Source organism: Zonotrichia leucophrys, chromosome Z, assembly GCF_028769735.1.
Source record: "Zonotrichia leucophrys gambelii isolate GWCS_2022_RI chromosome Z, RI_Zleu_2.0, whole genome shotgun sequence".
NCBI classification, from domain to species: Eukaryota; Metazoa; Chordata; class Aves; order Passeriformes; family Passerellidae; genus Zonotrichia; species Zonotrichia leucophrys.
Window position 1 is genome coordinate 21,744,269 of NC_088200.1, and position 18,127 is coordinate 21,762,395.

General features: G+C 36.9%; 1 protein-coding gene across 2 annotated transcripts in view; it reads right to left on the bottom strand.

The window, feature by feature from the left end:
* The window catches only part of MCTP1 (multiple C2 and transmembrane domain containing 1), a 217,926-nt gene that overhangs the window by 117,348 nt on the left and 82,451 nt on the right, over positions 1-18,127 (bottom strand). For both annotated transcript variants that reach the window (XM_064735559.1, XM_064735558.1), the window contains 3 exons: positions 13,484-13,654; positions 11,896-12,026; positions 1,106-1,292 (listed from right to left, as the gene is read on the bottom strand). In XM_064735559.1, the coding sequence (XP_064591629.1) occupies positions 1,106-1,292; positions 11,896-12,026; positions 13,484-13,654 (489 nt within the window). The remainder of the gene's footprint in view (positions 1-1,105; positions 1,293-11,895; positions 12,027-13,483; positions 13,655-18,127) is intronic.

Sequence of the window (18,127 nt, forward strand, 5' to 3'; positions counted from 1 at the left end):
TTTCACAGATGGCGGACAATACCTTAGCCTTCAATTCATTTTGGAATATTATATTTAGCCTCACTAAGTCACCTCTATTAAATTGTGTTTATGATAATAACACTATTGGTGTATGAGTTGTACAAGCATTAGCAGACAGCTGATTCAGTGGAGATAGACAGAATAAATTTGCTGAAGCACACATCCTGCTAATCTGTTTGAAGAATATTGTACAGCATTAGTACTAGGACTTCATGTTATCTGCACAGCCTGATAAGGTACATCTTTATTAAATTCAGTTATTGAAAGGATGTCCGTCATGGAATAGGAATATTTTAAAATCTCAAAAATAAATTAAGCAGCCTCTTTGATAGTCAGAGGTTGGTTTAATGGCTGAGTGTCTAGAGAAGCCCTTCTAAACACCTGGCAGCATTGTACAATAAAAGCTTTGTAATTGCAAGTGGAAATAGCATTTTTTTTCTTTCTTTCTTTATGTGCAGTGAGACAGTTACTTTTAGTGATTTAGGTATTAGCAAATGCTGGAGTAAGAGCTCCCCTCTCTGTTGCTTTGATAAAATTACAAAGATTCTGTGTAATGTAAGGATGCTGGGAAATTAAAATAATCTCCTTCAGAATATTTTAAAATGGAAACATTGTTTGAAATTATTATTTTTATGTGCTTCAATCTCTAATATTAAGACAAAAAATAAGTTTTCTTGCCCTTTAACAGATGATCCCAAAAAAACCTGAAAACCATTAGCACATCAAATTATTTGGCATGAACAATCAGTAGAAACTGCTGAGTTGCTGAATGATCCCTTAGCCACTTTGTACTTGGTAAAAATCATCTGCAAGGCTGTAAAATTACTTTCATTATGTGACACCTTATCAAACGGTTCAACTACCACGTAAAAAATAGCATTATTGTATGAAGAGCATTTGTAACCTTCTTGATGTTACCTGTTCCGCCTGTTACTATTTGTATATTAATAACTAGTTTAAATGATTGTTATTGGCTAGATGTGATTAGAATAGAAGAGATATATTTAGATTTTTTCCCCTTACTATAGTTATTTTTTATACAAGCCAATATTTTGCTAACAAAGGATGAAAGAAAACTTCATACATATCTCTTCAGAATCTCCTCTCGCTCCTTCTGGTCCTCCAGGGAGTTGATGGAGAGGTCAGAGATAGTGACTGCAGCTGAGGCTGTGAGAGTGACCAGCAACACCAGGTATCCCTCTCCCTCCTCTAGCGGCATCTCCAGCTTGTGGGTTTGTTCTTTACTCAGGGTGGACAGGTCAATCTGGCACCTAGAAACATACATTCTCCATCAGCATGTGGGTTTTCTCACACCAAACAAGAGCACATTGGCTCCCTTGTATTCAAATGGACAAAAAATGCAAGTAAGCAGAAACTCCTGCCCAGCTTCTGAAAAAAATTGTTAATTTCTCTTTAGCTTTAACCCATGCCCTTTGGATTGTCTTTTTTTTTTTTTAGAGCTACACAAACAGTTTTGAAATGAAAAATCAGTATTAATAAGAATGTAAAGACATTAGAGACAAGGTTTAACTAATATGCCTTACTCAAATGCAGTTAAAGGAAATTTTTAAAAATCCAGCTCAGATGCAACTTTTACTTTTAATTACACCTCATATACATGGAAAATGTAAGTTTTCACCTAACAATAGTAAAAGAGTTTTCACCTAACAATAGTAAAAATCCATTTCTAAAAACTAGAATTCTACATGGATTTAATTGTGATAGCAATAAGGCATAAAGACGACTGAGCATAGAAAAACTCAACCTCTGCAATTCCTGAAAGGCTCAGCTCTCATGCAGTAAGCTGTGTGTGGGTCAAATCCTCATGCTGGCACCCATGGTAACATCTGATGCCACAACCCCCTATATAATAAAACCTCTCTGGCTGTAATGAGCAGGGACTGCATATAACTGTGCAGAGTGTGTGCAGAGTGGCTGAATCCAATCTGCCCTGCTTGATCCCCTTCTGAGTAACTCTGGCTGTACCATACACTGAACTAATGAAGAACGATTCCATGCATGCCAGACAGAAGAAACAGCTTTGCAACAGCTTTAGAAATTTAAGGTACAGGAAGGAAAAAAGTATCTCTGCTACCCAAGAGCTGAGTAAAAGTATCTCTGCAACCCAATAATATCTTTGCATCAATTAGTCTGTGCATAGCTTAAATGTTGTAATACTTTAATTTGTACAATGCACAAGTTTCAACTTTCCTAGATTGCAACTCTGAGCATGTATTGAAATTCATTGTCTGTGTCAAGTGTAAAGCCAGTTTGCATTGGACAGGAACTTCTGTGAAAAAGCACTATTCAGAATCCATATAGCATCCCAAAATGAGTTTTGCCAACATTTGCTCTAAATAAAACTACCAATAATACTGAAATAAAACAAATGTATATATCCTATGTGTAGGTTAGCCACTCTACACTCTACTTTCAACAGCGATTATTTACTGTGACAAGCATATGTACTATATGCCACTAATTCATTAAACTAAACATCAAGCAAACTCTTTTCATAAGATGTCAAGCGATTTTGAAGACAGAGACAATATCGTCACTGCAGGGCCAATAAACTAAGAAAAAGGTGGCAGACATGAAAATATGGCCATTTAAGGATAGGAAATAGCCAACTATGAGAATAAAAGCTGCTTCATAAAATGAGTATTGTGCTCTCACAGGCAGATCAGATTTACTACAGGAAAACTGTCTTTTGTTTTTTCAGAGACATTTACTACCCGCAGTACAGCTCATGTTAACTACTGCAAAGCTCATACAGTAACAAAGTTCAATTATCTTACAATAAAAAAAAATTGTAACTCATGTAGCATTCTGAGCTTAATGGTTTTCTTCTCCTTTGAACTCTTTGGATATTAGGGAGTGAGAAATTAAATTAGCAATAGTAAGGAAAAATAAAGCTGTTGCTATCAGTGCAGGCTGATAGGCAAAACAAGCTTCATACATGTACATAAACAGTCAAATTCTTATTTAGGATGCAGTGGGGAATTTAAAGCCCTCCTTAAGACAACAAATATTGTAATTAAACATTCAAAGCTGTAGCAGGTTAAAATACCCTCAGTATTAAATACTCTTCAATAATTTATTTCAAAAGAGATACCCCTCAAAAATAGGATTCAGCAACAATATTGAGTTTTCAACCAACAAACATTTAAAGAACCAGTCTAAACTCCCTTAAAATCAGTAAAAGACTCAGAAAGTAACTACGACACTAATGGAGAAATAATCCACCCCTCACTCAAAAATAGGCAACAAAAGACAAAATAGGCAACAAAACCTATATATACCCATATATATCCATCAATAAAAAAAGAGAGTAAAATTACAAGGTCTACATCAGGGCTACTAGATCTAATTTCTCAATTCTTGAAGCTACAACACTTTAACAATATGAGTAGTCCCATTTTTTTATTTAGGCTGAAAGAAGCGACTGGCAATTTGCTTTTACTTTGCACCTTTCCTAAAGAAATGAAATATTTCTAATACTATCACATCTAGAACAGATTACCTGAGAAATATATATCTATCACTTGCTTGATAAATCTTCATGAACAGGCCACTACCAGCTTATTATTTCCTAAAATCATACAAAGATAGGAAGTGATGTGGAAAATTTTTTCCAGTAAAAAACCTTAACTATTTTAAAGGAAAATTATTCTCTCAGGTACCCTCAGAAAATTTGATAAAACTGTAGGGTTATTCCATTAAGGACTGTCATCTTTGCACCTTAGAGAAGTCCAGGTTAAAAGCATCTTTATGCACACATGGTCAGGTGAAAGCAGATTTCTCACCATATGCCAGGTGCTCTGTCCTGGCCTTCAAGGAGATGCAGCTTCCATGGGCCTAACTTGAAACTGCCTAGGCTCAAGGAGCACCCAGCACAAGGGGAGCCTATTTACAACATATGCACTTCAGTAAAATGGGAAGAGTTTCCAATCTACAGACACAGTAAGAAAAATTGCAATTTTTTCCCATTGATAGCTGATTTTTTTTGTAATGATAAAAAATCAATTTTGTTTGATCTTGTGCCAAATTATCCTAAAAAAAGAAAAAAAATTGAATAATTTTTTGTTCATTCTTCTCTGTCCTCATCAGATCTTTGTATGGGACCAAAAAAAGTGAAGGAAGTCTATTTTTTTAAGGTATTACCTAAACACTAACCCTATCCAGAATAATCTTGACAGACTCTAACTGGACAACCACAAAACTCCTTTTTGTACTACATTTGTTTAGAAAGACTGAAGCTAACAAAATATTTCCAAAAATAAGCATCTGTTTGGAAAGTATGTTTTCCAAATGTAAATATCTTTGGAAAGCTCAATCTGACAATGTCCTTTTACATTTTACTGAAATTATATTCAAGTATTCCAAGCTTTAAAGCTTTAGCAATGCTGACTTTTGCATCAGTTCAGATGTTCTCTAAAAAGACATTTGTTTCCTACAACTGTGTCTCCAGGGAGAACAAAGATGCTTTGAAGATGAAGGTGAAATTGTACGTTACCAGAAAGTGGTGCAGAATGAATGAGAAATTGTGTCCTGTATTTTCATATTGAGGATCATGAAAAATTACAGCCATTTTGAGAAGGCCATAAGCTGCATATGACCTGCGGCTGTCACAGTGGAAACATGAGAAATTATTAACTTTGTATAATCCTGTTTCTTAAGGAATTATTATTTACATGGTGCTGGTAAGGGCAAAGACTTTTTCCACCTGTAATAAGATCAGCCTAAAGAATTATTGAAAAAAAATCTGCTGTTAACTCCAAAGACACATTTCCAAGCATGACTATGAATCACATTGCAGGTATCTGCAGTTTTTAGTGCAGTTTGAGTTCTTTTGTATCTTCCATGCTGTATGGCCCCTTCAGTGCACATGGGTTTCAGCACTTCAAGGGGTGAGCAGGAGCATTGGAACAATTTCTCTGGCTGGCTCGCCTTTTGGAAAGTGGCGTAGGGGCACAAATCCCACCTATCAGTTCTGCATGTGAACACTACCAGGCACCATGTGTAGCTGGATTTTCAGGACTTGAGAGATCAGAAGAGAGAAAAACCACAAAGTGCAACAAGCTCATGTGCCAAAGTTATCACAGATTAATTGCTCAAAAACAGGGTACAGCTCCCATGGAGGAAGATTTGAAGGTTCAAGGGGAATCTACCACTTGTCTGAAACTGTGTTCAATGTGTTAATCACACAAAATTTTAGAAATATATTTCAGATTTATTTTTAATTTGAATATATCTGGCCTTTGGTTCTTTTTATGCCTTTCCGTACCAGTTGAAAAACCCTTTAGTGTTTCATGTTTTCTTCTAGTGAAGGAACTCATACACTATAATCATATCTCTTCTTGATCTTCCTTTTGATATGCTAAGCACCTTCAGCTCCCTATACATTTCCTAGGAACATATCTCCTACAGCCCTCAAATGACTTTTTTGTAACTTTTCTGATCCAGTGAAATTCTCCTGCATCCTTTTTAAAGTGTGGAAGGCAGAACTATATGTAGTATTTTATTATCAGCATGTCTAACAGGTAAAAATCACCTCCCCTCTTTAGTTCTAACAGAACCTGGAATGTAAGACTGTGTTGGCACCCTGGTGAAATATTCTTGCTAATGAATGAATTACAAAGGTAGCGACATGACATAGAAGGCCTCTTAAAAGCCAGGTGGCCAGGCAAGTGAGAGACAGCAGATAGTGGAATCGTTTTCTCACATGACAAAATAAAGCATAAAAGAGGAACTGGCACAATCCTAAGTGATAGGGACAGAAAAGCACCACTTGGCTACAAACCAGGCAACTTAATTACCATCATGACTTGTTCAGGAACACAGATTTTTAACTCCACTGTGATCCAGGTCTATGCTGCTCCAAAGGATGCCAAGGAGAGGAAACTGTGTGATTCCACAATTAGAACTGAGCTGGACACACATCAGAAGCAGCAAGGCATGAACTGCTACAATTTGTGAGACTCCATACCCTTTATGAGCAGATTAAAATGTTCCAGTAAAACCAAGAAACAAAAGGAGAGGGGAAATTTTGCAAAGCACTAGCAGAAAATGACACATCTCAGAAACACTGAGTGTTGACTGCAGTAATGTGAATTTCTTAGAGGAATCGGAGCGTGACATTTTTAACTGTAAAGATAATGAGAAAGAAATTAAATTATGGACTGCACATGATGCTTATGGTAAGTGGTTGATAGAGGTGTTAGATTGAAAATCAGGGAAGTTCCCAAAAGGGTAGGAGACAGTATTTCAGCTAAGTAGGACATTGACTAAGGATGAGAGTAGTGCTTAGCTGGGGAAGCTGGAGACGATCCCTGGGCAGCTGGGAGAGGAGACCTCAGCAGGACTTGAAGAACAGTGCTGTCAGTTGCCATGTAGCAACACATGGAAGGCAGGAAAAAGCCCTGCAGTTTGGGTTAAGTCAGTCATGGTAACAGAAATATGAGAGCTCTATGAAATACTATTTTACCAGTCACCAAGCAATGCCTGAATACAGAATTACTGTTTATTGCTTGCTGAAAGAAATACAGTCCATGCTACAATAACCTGCTGATGGATTTTGAAATGACAGATTAATTTTTTCCTAAGCATAGTTCTTCACTATAAAATTACAGATTTACTTTTGATATTGCACAGGCAGAAATTACTTACAATTGGTTTCTGATGTGATATTTCCTAGATTGTCCCCATGGCACAACCACATACTACAGACTGTTAGTTCTGTTACTGGTGCAAATTCTCTGCAGCAAAATTAACACTTTCATCTGCTAAATCAGTCTATTGCTTTGATAAATATTATGTCTCCCTACATAGTTCTTTCCTCACTAGTCGGCCCAAGAAATTTTGCAAGAGTTTTCACACAACTGCAATCTGTGCCTTTCATATATCGTCACAAAACCCTATTTGCACTCTTCACTGTTTTCTACACACTGTCATGCTCCTCATGTCTAAACTGGCCATTCCATATTTCCTTCTCCCTTCCTCTTATTTTGCCACTCTTCAAGAAGTAGACTTCCATATGTGAGAAGACAGAGGGTCAGAAGAAGGATTCATAAACAGCCCAGATTGCATGGAGCATTCTGTATCTCAGCATACGTTGGAGAATGCTATCAATTTTGTGTCAGAACATGACAATAACAACTGTCAGTAAGAGTTGTAAATAATAAAGTATCTGGTAAGAGAAAGTTACTGAAGATTTGTGTGCAAAAACTGAAACTCTTTTGGCTTTCTAGCAGAACAGAGAGAACACTACTAACTCCGCATTAGTAGAGTGAAGACTACTAGTGCTGAGAAGGAATAAATAAGCACTGAGAAGTGCTGAGATAGGAATAAATAAGCTATGGAATACCTAAAGGCAAAATTTTGAGACACAGTATTACATCTGTCTCCTTTTGACAACAATCAGAAATGGAGATAGCTTGGCACATCACAGATTTTTCAAAGGCAGACCTGGCAGTAGCATTTTTAGATTTTAATGCTTCAGACATAACCTTAATTTTACATCAAGAAATGCATCTGTAAATAATTTTTCTTTAGTCGTCATGTATAACCAACAAACCATTATACATACAGACTACTGGTTGTGTGCTTTTCGCTGTTTGCACAGAATTGCTGTGACTCATGTGCAGAGAGTTCAAGTCAAAATTACAACAGCATATTGACCATTAGGTTTACATTTTTAATATAATACATCTATTCAAAGTTCCACATGAACAAATTTTCAAACTGCAATACAAAAACCACTTTTGAAAGACCAGCATAATAAAGTACTATTTCTATTTCCAGAAGAAGCCATCTTGTTTACAGAGTTTTGAAAAATTGAGAAAACGTCAAGACTCTGCAACTTTAACATTAACATGGACTTCACAAATACTATTCAAAACCTTCTTCCTGGGCAACAGAAAATTGCCAATATTTCAATATAAATCACAGCCTCCACAGCACCTCTAGAAAAAGATCTGGGAAGAAACACAGTAGCATATTTAGAGTCCTTCACCCAGCTTTATATGCATGTTGGAGTATTCACATACAATTCAGTTCCCTATGATAATGCTCAGTCCCCCATAGCAAAATTACAAAAACATCAGTGAGGGAAGAAAAATCCCAAACCATAAATAATTTATAATTTTGTATTTTTAAAATGAAATCTCACTTTAATTTAGAAATTCGATATCATATTCCCATGCTTTCAGACCAATCAGAGAATCATGGCTGCACATCATTTGTATTTATGTACACCTGAAAACCACTCTATGGTTGTGTTACCACAAAAAAACAGTAAACAGACAAGGCATAGCAGATTAGGTATTATAAACTTAAATAAGTAATTTTTAGTATTTTAACTTTTGTATTTCATAACATGAATGCTCACAAAATCAATCTATTTGCATCAATATTTAGTGAGATTATGGGAAATGCCACTTTCCTATAGATAAAATTAATACACAGCCTTAATGAATTTGCTACATACAAGGTCTTCTCTTCTTAATTTGCATCAAATGGGAAAAAAGACAATAGCATCTATAAATACTTATGAAAATAGATATAGATGAAGTCAGCAGTAATTTCCTGGCACAAAATAAATGCAAAAGTCAATGTCATTGTAAAGATAAATGTGCATTTTTCCTAACAATTAATAATGCTATAAATCCTGCTGCACTGGATTGCAAATAACTTCAGCTGGATAAAATTGCATGACATGGGATTTACTTATTCTCTGTGTTCACAGAAACAACTTGTTCTCTGACAGCACTCATTCTTGGCAATTTATTGCACCTGTCAGCAGCCCATTTGTTCAGATTAGTGCTATGCATAAAGGTGTAACAGTCATGAGGATTTATTAACTGATTATCGTAAAGGTGACAGTCAGAATTGCCTTCAAAAACATAAATGATAAGAAAGCTAAATAATTACATGATGATTAAAATCACCTTCATTTTGATCTTAGTATTACCTACATAAACTTAGTGCAGTATGTTTTTAATCACAGGAGCATACTGACTCAACATAGTACATAAATTATTTGCTCATAGCAAAAACGTGAATATTAAATATATTCACACTGCAAAATACTTACACATACATATTTCTACTTATCAGATGAAGCAATAACTAATGCCACTTATGCAAGTCTATACCTTTCTTTAAATGCAAGAGGATGGCCCATGTGGCTTTAGTTCCTGGTGCCTTCCATAAAGAGAACTCTAGACCTCATTTTTTGGTCCTGGAATGTTGATTGTTTTTTAAAAAACTGTATTCAGAAGGATGGGAGAATTTACCTCCTGTAAAATGCATCTCAGTTCTAGTCAAGTATAGTGTTTTCTCACATGAATCTGCACATGATTTGAAATATATTTTCCTCAAAGCTCTACATGAGGTCTTTTCCCAGGCTTTTGAAATACTGAAATACTGAAAGAAACACTGAATTGGTTGTAAGGTTTGGGGCTTTTTAGAACATTCTGAGACGGAAGTTCACAAGGTGCTACAACCTTTAAACTCTCATGGAGAATGCACACAATTGAAATTCAAATGTATTTTATAAACAAAATGCTCCAAGTTAAGAACGGAAATCAACCAGTCAGCATTTCATTTCAGACACTGCCATATTGAACATGCTGGGGCATCAAGACGAAGACAGAGTTGCATGCTACTTCTGTGACAGACGTCTCCTTTCACTTTTCTGAACTAGGATGTCATGCTGTCACTCACCCTCTTAACACCTTCCTCCCTCTCATAGGCACATCTTACAAGCCATCCCTTCCACTTCCATCTTCACCACCTCAAAACCAAAATCTCACTTCCATATCCTCAACCTTCTCGGACGTCTTTACTGTATTTTTTTGCCCTCAGAAATGGATTGCAAGCCCAACTCCTTGCATCAGTGCTACCATGTCAGATTCCCAGCTTTCACCTGCCCTTATTGCACTGCAGCCTAACAAGGACAATAATATACAAGGGCCACAGAAGCCTATGTTCTTGATTTCCCACCTTTATTTCACAAAAGTGCAGCTGAGACACGGTATCATTCTGGGAGACTTTACAGCATTCTGGTTTGGAATAGAATTTGCATGTAATGGAGCTTAGCACAGAAAAAAACAGAGGTTTTCTGTGCTGTTTTCCAGGAAGATCCTGGAATTTTTCCCTTCTACTTTCCACCTGGGAAACTTTTTCTCAGTTTGGTTAGTTCTTCAATTTAGTGTGCCTTCTCCCTAGACATATTTTGTCCAGGCAGGACATCTACAAGAAAGAGTTGTTTTCATTTGCATTTAATATAAATATTCTTATATAATATTACAGCTGCTGCTTGCACATTATTCAAGCAAGCAGGAAGATCTCAACAAGATGAAATGGATTATCCTTCATTCTTGAGCAATAGTAGAATGCTACCAGGAAGTCTTTTGTTTCCCTCCTACAGCCTCATTATCATGTCTTCTGGAACGTGAATCAGGATATTCAACTTATTATGTGTATCTTGAAAGCCACAGAGCCTTAGTCATGGCACACGATTCAGTTGTGCTTTTGAAAACTAATACACACTTACCATAACACATGCACAGAGCAAGTCTGTAGTGTGTGCACCAAAATATTTCCAGCTTTTAGGGACAGCCTTGAAAGGAGAAACTGGGGAAGAGGGGTCAGCATTAAGTGGAGCTGTCAGGTGTTGGTGATTTTTATCTGCAGTGACTGGAAAAGAATATCAGGGAGGGGGAATATTAAGACCTATTTTCATATTCAGATTGAGCTTGACAAATGACAGTTTTTCAAGGAAATCTCCTTGGAGAAGAATTTTTTTGCAGGCTACATTACCCGAGATACAGTAGTTCACCAACAGAAGGTGAACTGAGAGAGTGTCTGCAAGGACAAACTGAAGAGGGATTATATGTACACTGACAGAGGGGTCAAAAAAATCAAGAGCAGCAAGATTTCAGCAAGTGGTGCTTGGATGATGATGCTCTGAAAAATCACTCATGAAAACTTAGAATCTCACCAGATTTTCCTAAGAATGTTAGAATGAAAAAGAAAACTGGAATAATTTCCCAAGGTATATAACATGTTGACATAGGACTAAATTAGTACATTACTTCAGAAAAATACTGATAGTTATCATACCATAATAAGTGAAAGTGGTAGTGAAACCACTGCCGATCAAAACAGTGAAAATATACAGGATTAATAATTATAAATTATTAACTCTATTATTATGACTGCGTGGCTATCAAGGAAAATATGAAGTAAACAAATATCTGAGCTTTCCAAACAGCACCTACTTTGTAGTAGCTATAAGCCCAAGACATTTTTTCCCCTATCAGCTAACATTCTGTAAAATGGAGCATAGCCATACAAATATAAGCTATTTCTTGAACTCCCAAACAGATTCACTTTTCCTGAATATGAAATAGGTGAATGATTCTTTGTCTCAAAATATGTGTGTAGTCCTTCAACTCTATTTTCATTTACCAAAAAAAGATTGGTAGATAAACTTGGTCTTATGCATCAAGTCAAGAGTTATTTGTCCTCCAAACTGGATGTCGCTATATGGAACCTCCTGCACCTTGGTAATTGCTCCAAACAGGGGATTTTTATAGTTGAAAACCTCAGTCTATCAATTGGTAAAAGCTGCCACCTACTGGTCAATAAAAATTATATTACATCATCAATGTAAAGAATTACAGCAATGCAGCAAATTGTACTGTAACACTGCAGAAAATCCTCCTCAAACTTAAAAAAAAAACCCAAACAATAAACCAAGAACAAATGGTCATAAGAAAAAGTTTCAATGGCAAGACTCATTTTAATCATCCTCTCTCATGGACTTCTCTCCTCCCTATGGACCAAGAGGGCTAAAATTGCACAAACCTGCCAATGAAATCATCCTTTTTGCCAACATCTTTGTCCCACACGGTAATATCAATAATTCCACCTCGTTCTTCATAGAGATGAAAGTCAAACTGCTCCCTCCACTGAGGATTCAAAGTTTTTGGAACAATCTAAAAGGAGAATAAAACGAAAGTTGTATTACATTGCATAGGCATACACTTTCTTAAATTGTAAATTTGATCATTAAAGTCTGTTCAAGAAGCTTCTTTTATCTGCATCAATATCTCAAGTAGTGAGAACTAAAAAACGGTAATTAGGAAAATCTACTAGCCCGTTCTCTCAAGCCTCTCTGACGCAGCAGCAACCTCCAAAATCCTGCAGCTTGTCACCTTCAAAAGCCCCCAGAACAAAGGATTTGTCCTGGGAATGGAGCCATTTCTCTGTAGAAAAATTATGTCCTCTGTGAAGTGACAGTTAGCTATAATGTTTCTGAGCCCAAAGGTAAACTAAGCACCTGCAATGACACATAGATGGTGACTGTAAGTACTTAAATAAACAATTGTATCATGTCCTTTTTTCCCAGCTGCAATAATATTGGGAGAAACACCATACTATGGCTTACTTTCTATGGAGTAAAATTAGTTCACTTCCAAAACTGCATTTTACTTCCTTTCCTTTGAAACGCTGATAAAAGCAGCTTTCTTAATAATTTCAGTCAAAATTTCTGAATTTTCTACCATAATGCAAAAGCAGCATTCACTGTCCTGAGCAAGAACAGAAGACCCCTAATATCTTCCCTATTTAGCAAGCACCACTCCCTACAACCACCAGTTCTACTGGCTAGAAAAAAATGAAAATTCAGAAAGGATTATGAAATTTTTTTAATTCACAAAAGCATGACATTTTATTTCTTCTAATTTCAGATTTAGAGGCCCTAATGCAGGCCCAGAGGCCTACAAATATGACAAGAAAATGTTCCTGCCCTCTTCCTCAATTCACCCTAAATCTGGCAGTGATTGTCATGGCCTATGCAGAGAGGAAGGTCATGTGCATCATCAACAGTCACAGCATCTTCCCTAAACAGCAATTTTCAAAATGGCAGGGACCAAGAGAAAAAAAAAGCAGCAACAAAGCCAAGCAAGTCTTCACAATAATTACCTCCTCTCTACCTGTGAAGCTCATACATGAAGAAAACTTTAACGAATCTTGTTGTTAAGGACATGAAGAGGAAAGTGAGTTTATGAACATGACATGGTTTGAGACTAGAACAATGCAAAGAGTCCAAGAGGCACCCAGCAGCAAGCCAGGAAGACCCTGTCAGAATCACTCTGCGTCTCCTCTCTGCCATGAATGACTCCTAACAGTAAATAAAAGCCAACACAGCTCCTGTATGGAACATTAGGTGTGCCCCCCTACAAACCCACATTTCTCAGTGCTACATATTTTCCCATCTAGAACTACTTTTGTTTACAAAGAAACAAAAAGAAACATTTAAACAAAGCTCCAGGTGCTCTGACAGGTAATTATTACAACAATAAATCTTCATCACCATTAAAAGTCATACAAGCTAAAAACACCAAACAGGAGCAAAGCATTTTAAAAAAATTTTGGTTTCACCTAAAATTACCTTGCTCTTGTACTTCTGATGCCCCAAACGAAACTTGACGTAAGGATCGCTGAGCCCATTAGCATCCATCGCCTTAAGTTCACGGCCTTCTATTAAGGTAACACTAACTATCCCTCTCCATAACTGAGACTTTCTGTGCAGGTCTGAGAGACGTAAGCTCTGGGTCTGAAACTTTATGGAAACAAAAGAATAGATTTAGTTAACACGATTCCAAAAATTTCCCTTGTCTTTAATGTTCTATTTCATGTAACTATGAATCTAAAACAACCACTGAAGGAATTTTGAAGCTATTTGACAGTACATATGTAAACTATATTGCAAAGAATTATTTGGAGAGTAATAAAATTGGTGACAATTATGCGGGTAATGTCATACGCTGCTTTTGCAGAAACAAGCAGAACAAATGCTGCCCAAGGAAATGCTCATTTTTAAGAAAGGGATTTCTTTCTGCTTCACTTCTTCCTCTGTTGATAGAATAAAAATAAATATTAGAAAGTCTCTTCTATTAGTAGCATATGATTGAATGAACTTGAACAAACTCCATGTTTATAAACATAAAGCCCCATTGAGAATATAATCTTGCCTTAGAATAACATAATATAAAACCACCATTATGTATAAAGGAAAAATAATTCAATAAACTCCTCTATCTCTGCCTCTGAAATGATATGGTATTCTCAGAAACATGAATTGCTTACCAGCATGTAAGCTCAAGAGTTTGCAAAGAACAAAACCTCTCTTCAGAATTGTGTAGAGACTTGTGGACTTGTGAACCCTCAGCCACTGATTCTGGGGGTCAAAATCAGATTCACACACACAAACTAGGCAACTACAGTTTTCATCAATGCACTCCACTGGGGGTTTGAGAGCAGGAGGACATAAACTTGCATAACTTAAGATGATTTCCAGTTTGCTCTGAGCTACAATGGGTACAAGGTACCAGAACTGGGGAATCCCCTTTGCACTCCTAAGGAAGACAAACGTGTCTTGAGTGCATTCCAAGAAGCAATGCTGGTAAGGGCTCTCCCCTCTATTGTGAAACTTTATTCATTAAAGGCTACCTTATCTATAATCAGAACTATAGCTAAACTATATTTAAACTTGAAAATTATTTTCTCTAGGAATCAAAAAAGCAAGTCTGCATGTATAGTCTGCTGTAACTATAACTTCATCATGCAATGTAATTTCAGCAACAAAGGCTTTGTGGGCTCAGCAACATTTGTGGGCTCAGCAACCCGCACACATGCAGGTCTTGCATGCCTGGCTTCATCCCTTGCAGACCTCTACTATCTCTGTAAGAGGGTTTCAGTGCAGTTTTTTCATTTTGAGTCTTTTAGATGGTAAACTCAGCTGGATGGCTACAGCCATGCAGGTGCCCAGGACAGGGGTTTTACTCTACTACCCAGAGACAATGATAGAGATTACACAGGATTATTATCACTCTCACCCAAGCTCCAGAGAGAATAGACATGAGAACTGTGGCCACTGGGCTTGGAGCAAATACGATTAACATACTTTTTGCAGTATTTCAAGTATTTTTGGCATGCATTTGTGTTTTCTAATGGTATTTCCCTTCAAGTAGTGTGGCTATTCCCAAAATATTTCACTATATTTATTAAAGTTTTCTCTTCCTGAAGTGAAGGATTTGATGCAGAGAAACTTCTCATGAACTTGCTGTTTCTACAAAGGCAAACAAGGAACTGTGAGTGGAATAATCTTGAACTTAACCTGCAACATGAAGCAGCAGTGGGACGTAAGAAAGCAGATCTTTACAAAAACTAGGGCAGAATTGAGAAAATCAGTTGCCAGAAGAGATTTCATTTATCACTTGGGAGCATTATATAAAATTTTTCTCAGCAGAAATACATCTCTCATTGAGGGCATACAGTCATCACTGTCATTAACTTGATTTGTGAAGAAGTGGTAAATTTTTTACTGCTCCAGTTTTTTAGAGGGCTTAGAGCAAAACAAAGACTGGATAATAAATAACTGGCTCTGCCCTGAATACAAGCTGATGAGAGATACAGAAAGAAGACCAGACCTGTTCAGGAAAGTATTTAATACTGGGATATAACCAGTGGTTGAGATTTCTGCAAAGAATATACAGTTCTTGGAGGTGTTTTAAGAGCTGAATGGGTGATGATTTCCAGAAGTCTATCATGAGCCTGCATTTACAACTTTTTTGAAGCAAATCTTAAGCACACTGCATAGCTCTCTTCTTCTTTATCACTGAGACAGTGAAAAATTTAGAGAGTGTACTTGATCTAAATTCAGTATTTTCAGCAGCTCTTATAATAATTTGCTGCATTAGAGCATCTGCCCCATCATCAAGCAAGGTTTGGTTGTTTTTTTTTTTTTTCTGACCAGTCAAGAGTTTCATCAGTGGGGGTAATTTCCATACAAGGCAGCAAGGTAAGATCTAGATGACCAAGAAGAGCTGGGTGTAAAATGACAGACAGGAGTTTACAAGAGTCAGGCTGGAGGCTGGTAAACAAGTGTTCATGTGATGCAGGAGGAAGTCCTCCCAGGTCAGAGCCACATCTTGTGCTCAATGACATCAAAGCTTTATGCAGACCCTAGTGGCATCTTGACTGACAGTGAAGTTCCAGAGACTATGTCTCACCATGCTGGAAGAAAAGCAGCCATCTGCTAAAAAGAGGTATTGATTGGTTGTGGCTGTTTCTTCCTCAAGGTAGTGAATATGGACCACAGTAGTGCTCGTTTCTGTCTTTACTGGTAACATACAGATACATAGAACAGCAAAAGGGAGAGGTGCTGAAAGAGTCAGAGCATAGCTCACCAAAGCTAAAGCTATTGAGATTTCCTGGACATGAAAAGCATAGCCTACGTGGCTTTCTCCAGCAAGAGTAACTTCCAGCTGGCACTTTTCTTGTTTCTAAGCAAGACTGAAGGGAATCCAACACACTTTTCATCCAGTCAAAACTACACTTATTCTCAGAAATTACAGATAATTTACTGGCATAACCTCTCTTTTCATATAATGGTTCTTCTGGGAAGAAAAACAGAAAAAGAATGTTCAGATTTCAAATCAAATATCACAAAAAGTTGAGAAAATGGGAAAGACAGACTGATTTCACATTTTAAAGTTCTTTCCTTATGAATTTATTTTCACAGCATGAGATAGGCACATTTCGAGGTACATTTCTGGATACCTAAAAAATCTGTAAAATTCAGCCCACAGTGAGATACAAATTCAGAAGGGTAACTGTGAGAATAAAACAAAGAAATGAGCATGTGTCTTTCTCAATTTCTCCTGTGAGGGACTCTTTCTCAAGACTTATTCTTAGGCAACTTGTTTCCCTCAGAAAGCACGTAGTGAGTATTGCAGCCTAGATTTCCTCTTGTGCCACAAACAAGAAAAAAAAAAAAGAAGAAACTGCACAGCTTTTTATTTGTCTATAAATAGGTGGGAAGTTACAAATTTCATATAAAATGCCACAATTTGGAAAAAAGCAAGATCAAAATCTCAGTCCAAACCATCATTAATGTGAGACTATTGTTTACATAATTCACAGTTTTGTGCCGGATAGAGGCATAGTGACCTGACACATCCTAAAACCCCCAAAGAGAGAGGGTGGTGGAGTCTTTCACGCCAAAGGATGCTCAAAACTACCAGTGAAAGAAAAACCCACCTATTTTCATATCCACACACTGCTTTAATGCTTAAAAACAGCAAGCAAACTCAGCACTTTTGTTATGTGAAAAACACAGCTTTTATTTGTGTTCCACCTATTCTGTGTAAATGTGATGTAGTGAGTGGGCTAGGGGCATCAAGAGAAAAGAATCTTCTGACAGAACTGCACCCTCTGCTAGATGTGATTAATACAACTAGCCAAACACCAGAGCTGAAAGATGATCTAATAAACATGACCTAATATTCTGCATGCATTCAGGTATTTCTGGGTAACCTTAAAGGACGGGAAATCAATAAGGCTTAGTCAGAATCTGGCCATTGATCCCAGGATAATCAATACCACATTGTTAATGAGCTATTGCTTTTGTCCAAAGAAGAGATGCACTTTGTTGGTATTTTTTAAAATCCCCTTGTATTTTTGTTTATTTTTGAGTAACTAAATGTCCTCTGAAACTTTGGTCCATATCAAGTAGGAGAAACCACACAGATTGTCCTGTCCCAGCCCAATCTCATTTCTTCATTGATCAGGCCTCATGCCCTGTAAAGTACCACCTCTCTCCCTGTCATGTGCTTGTGCAAATAGACTCTGCTTTTATTAAATCTCCTCCTTATTACACACACCCATAAGACACACTGCTCCTCTGAGTCCTGGAACAGAATAGACAGAAATAGGAAAGTCTACCACAAACTTATTAATTTTTTAAACAAGCAAATCAATAATGCACTTATATGACCTGCAGAGGCACTTCAATCCAAAAAATAACTTTGGTTTCAAAGCTCAAAAAAAAAATGTCAATCAAGAAATTAGTGAAAAATATAGAAAAGAAAAATACTTCTCTCCACCACTTAACAGAGCACAGATATAGAAATACAGCAAAGTCAATCAAAGTCAGTGTTGCAAATTACTGCTGTAAATTCATGTAAACAGAATTCCTCTCCCCCAGTTTCTAGGATGCTTGCAGAGCTTGGATAAACAACGTAAAATAAAG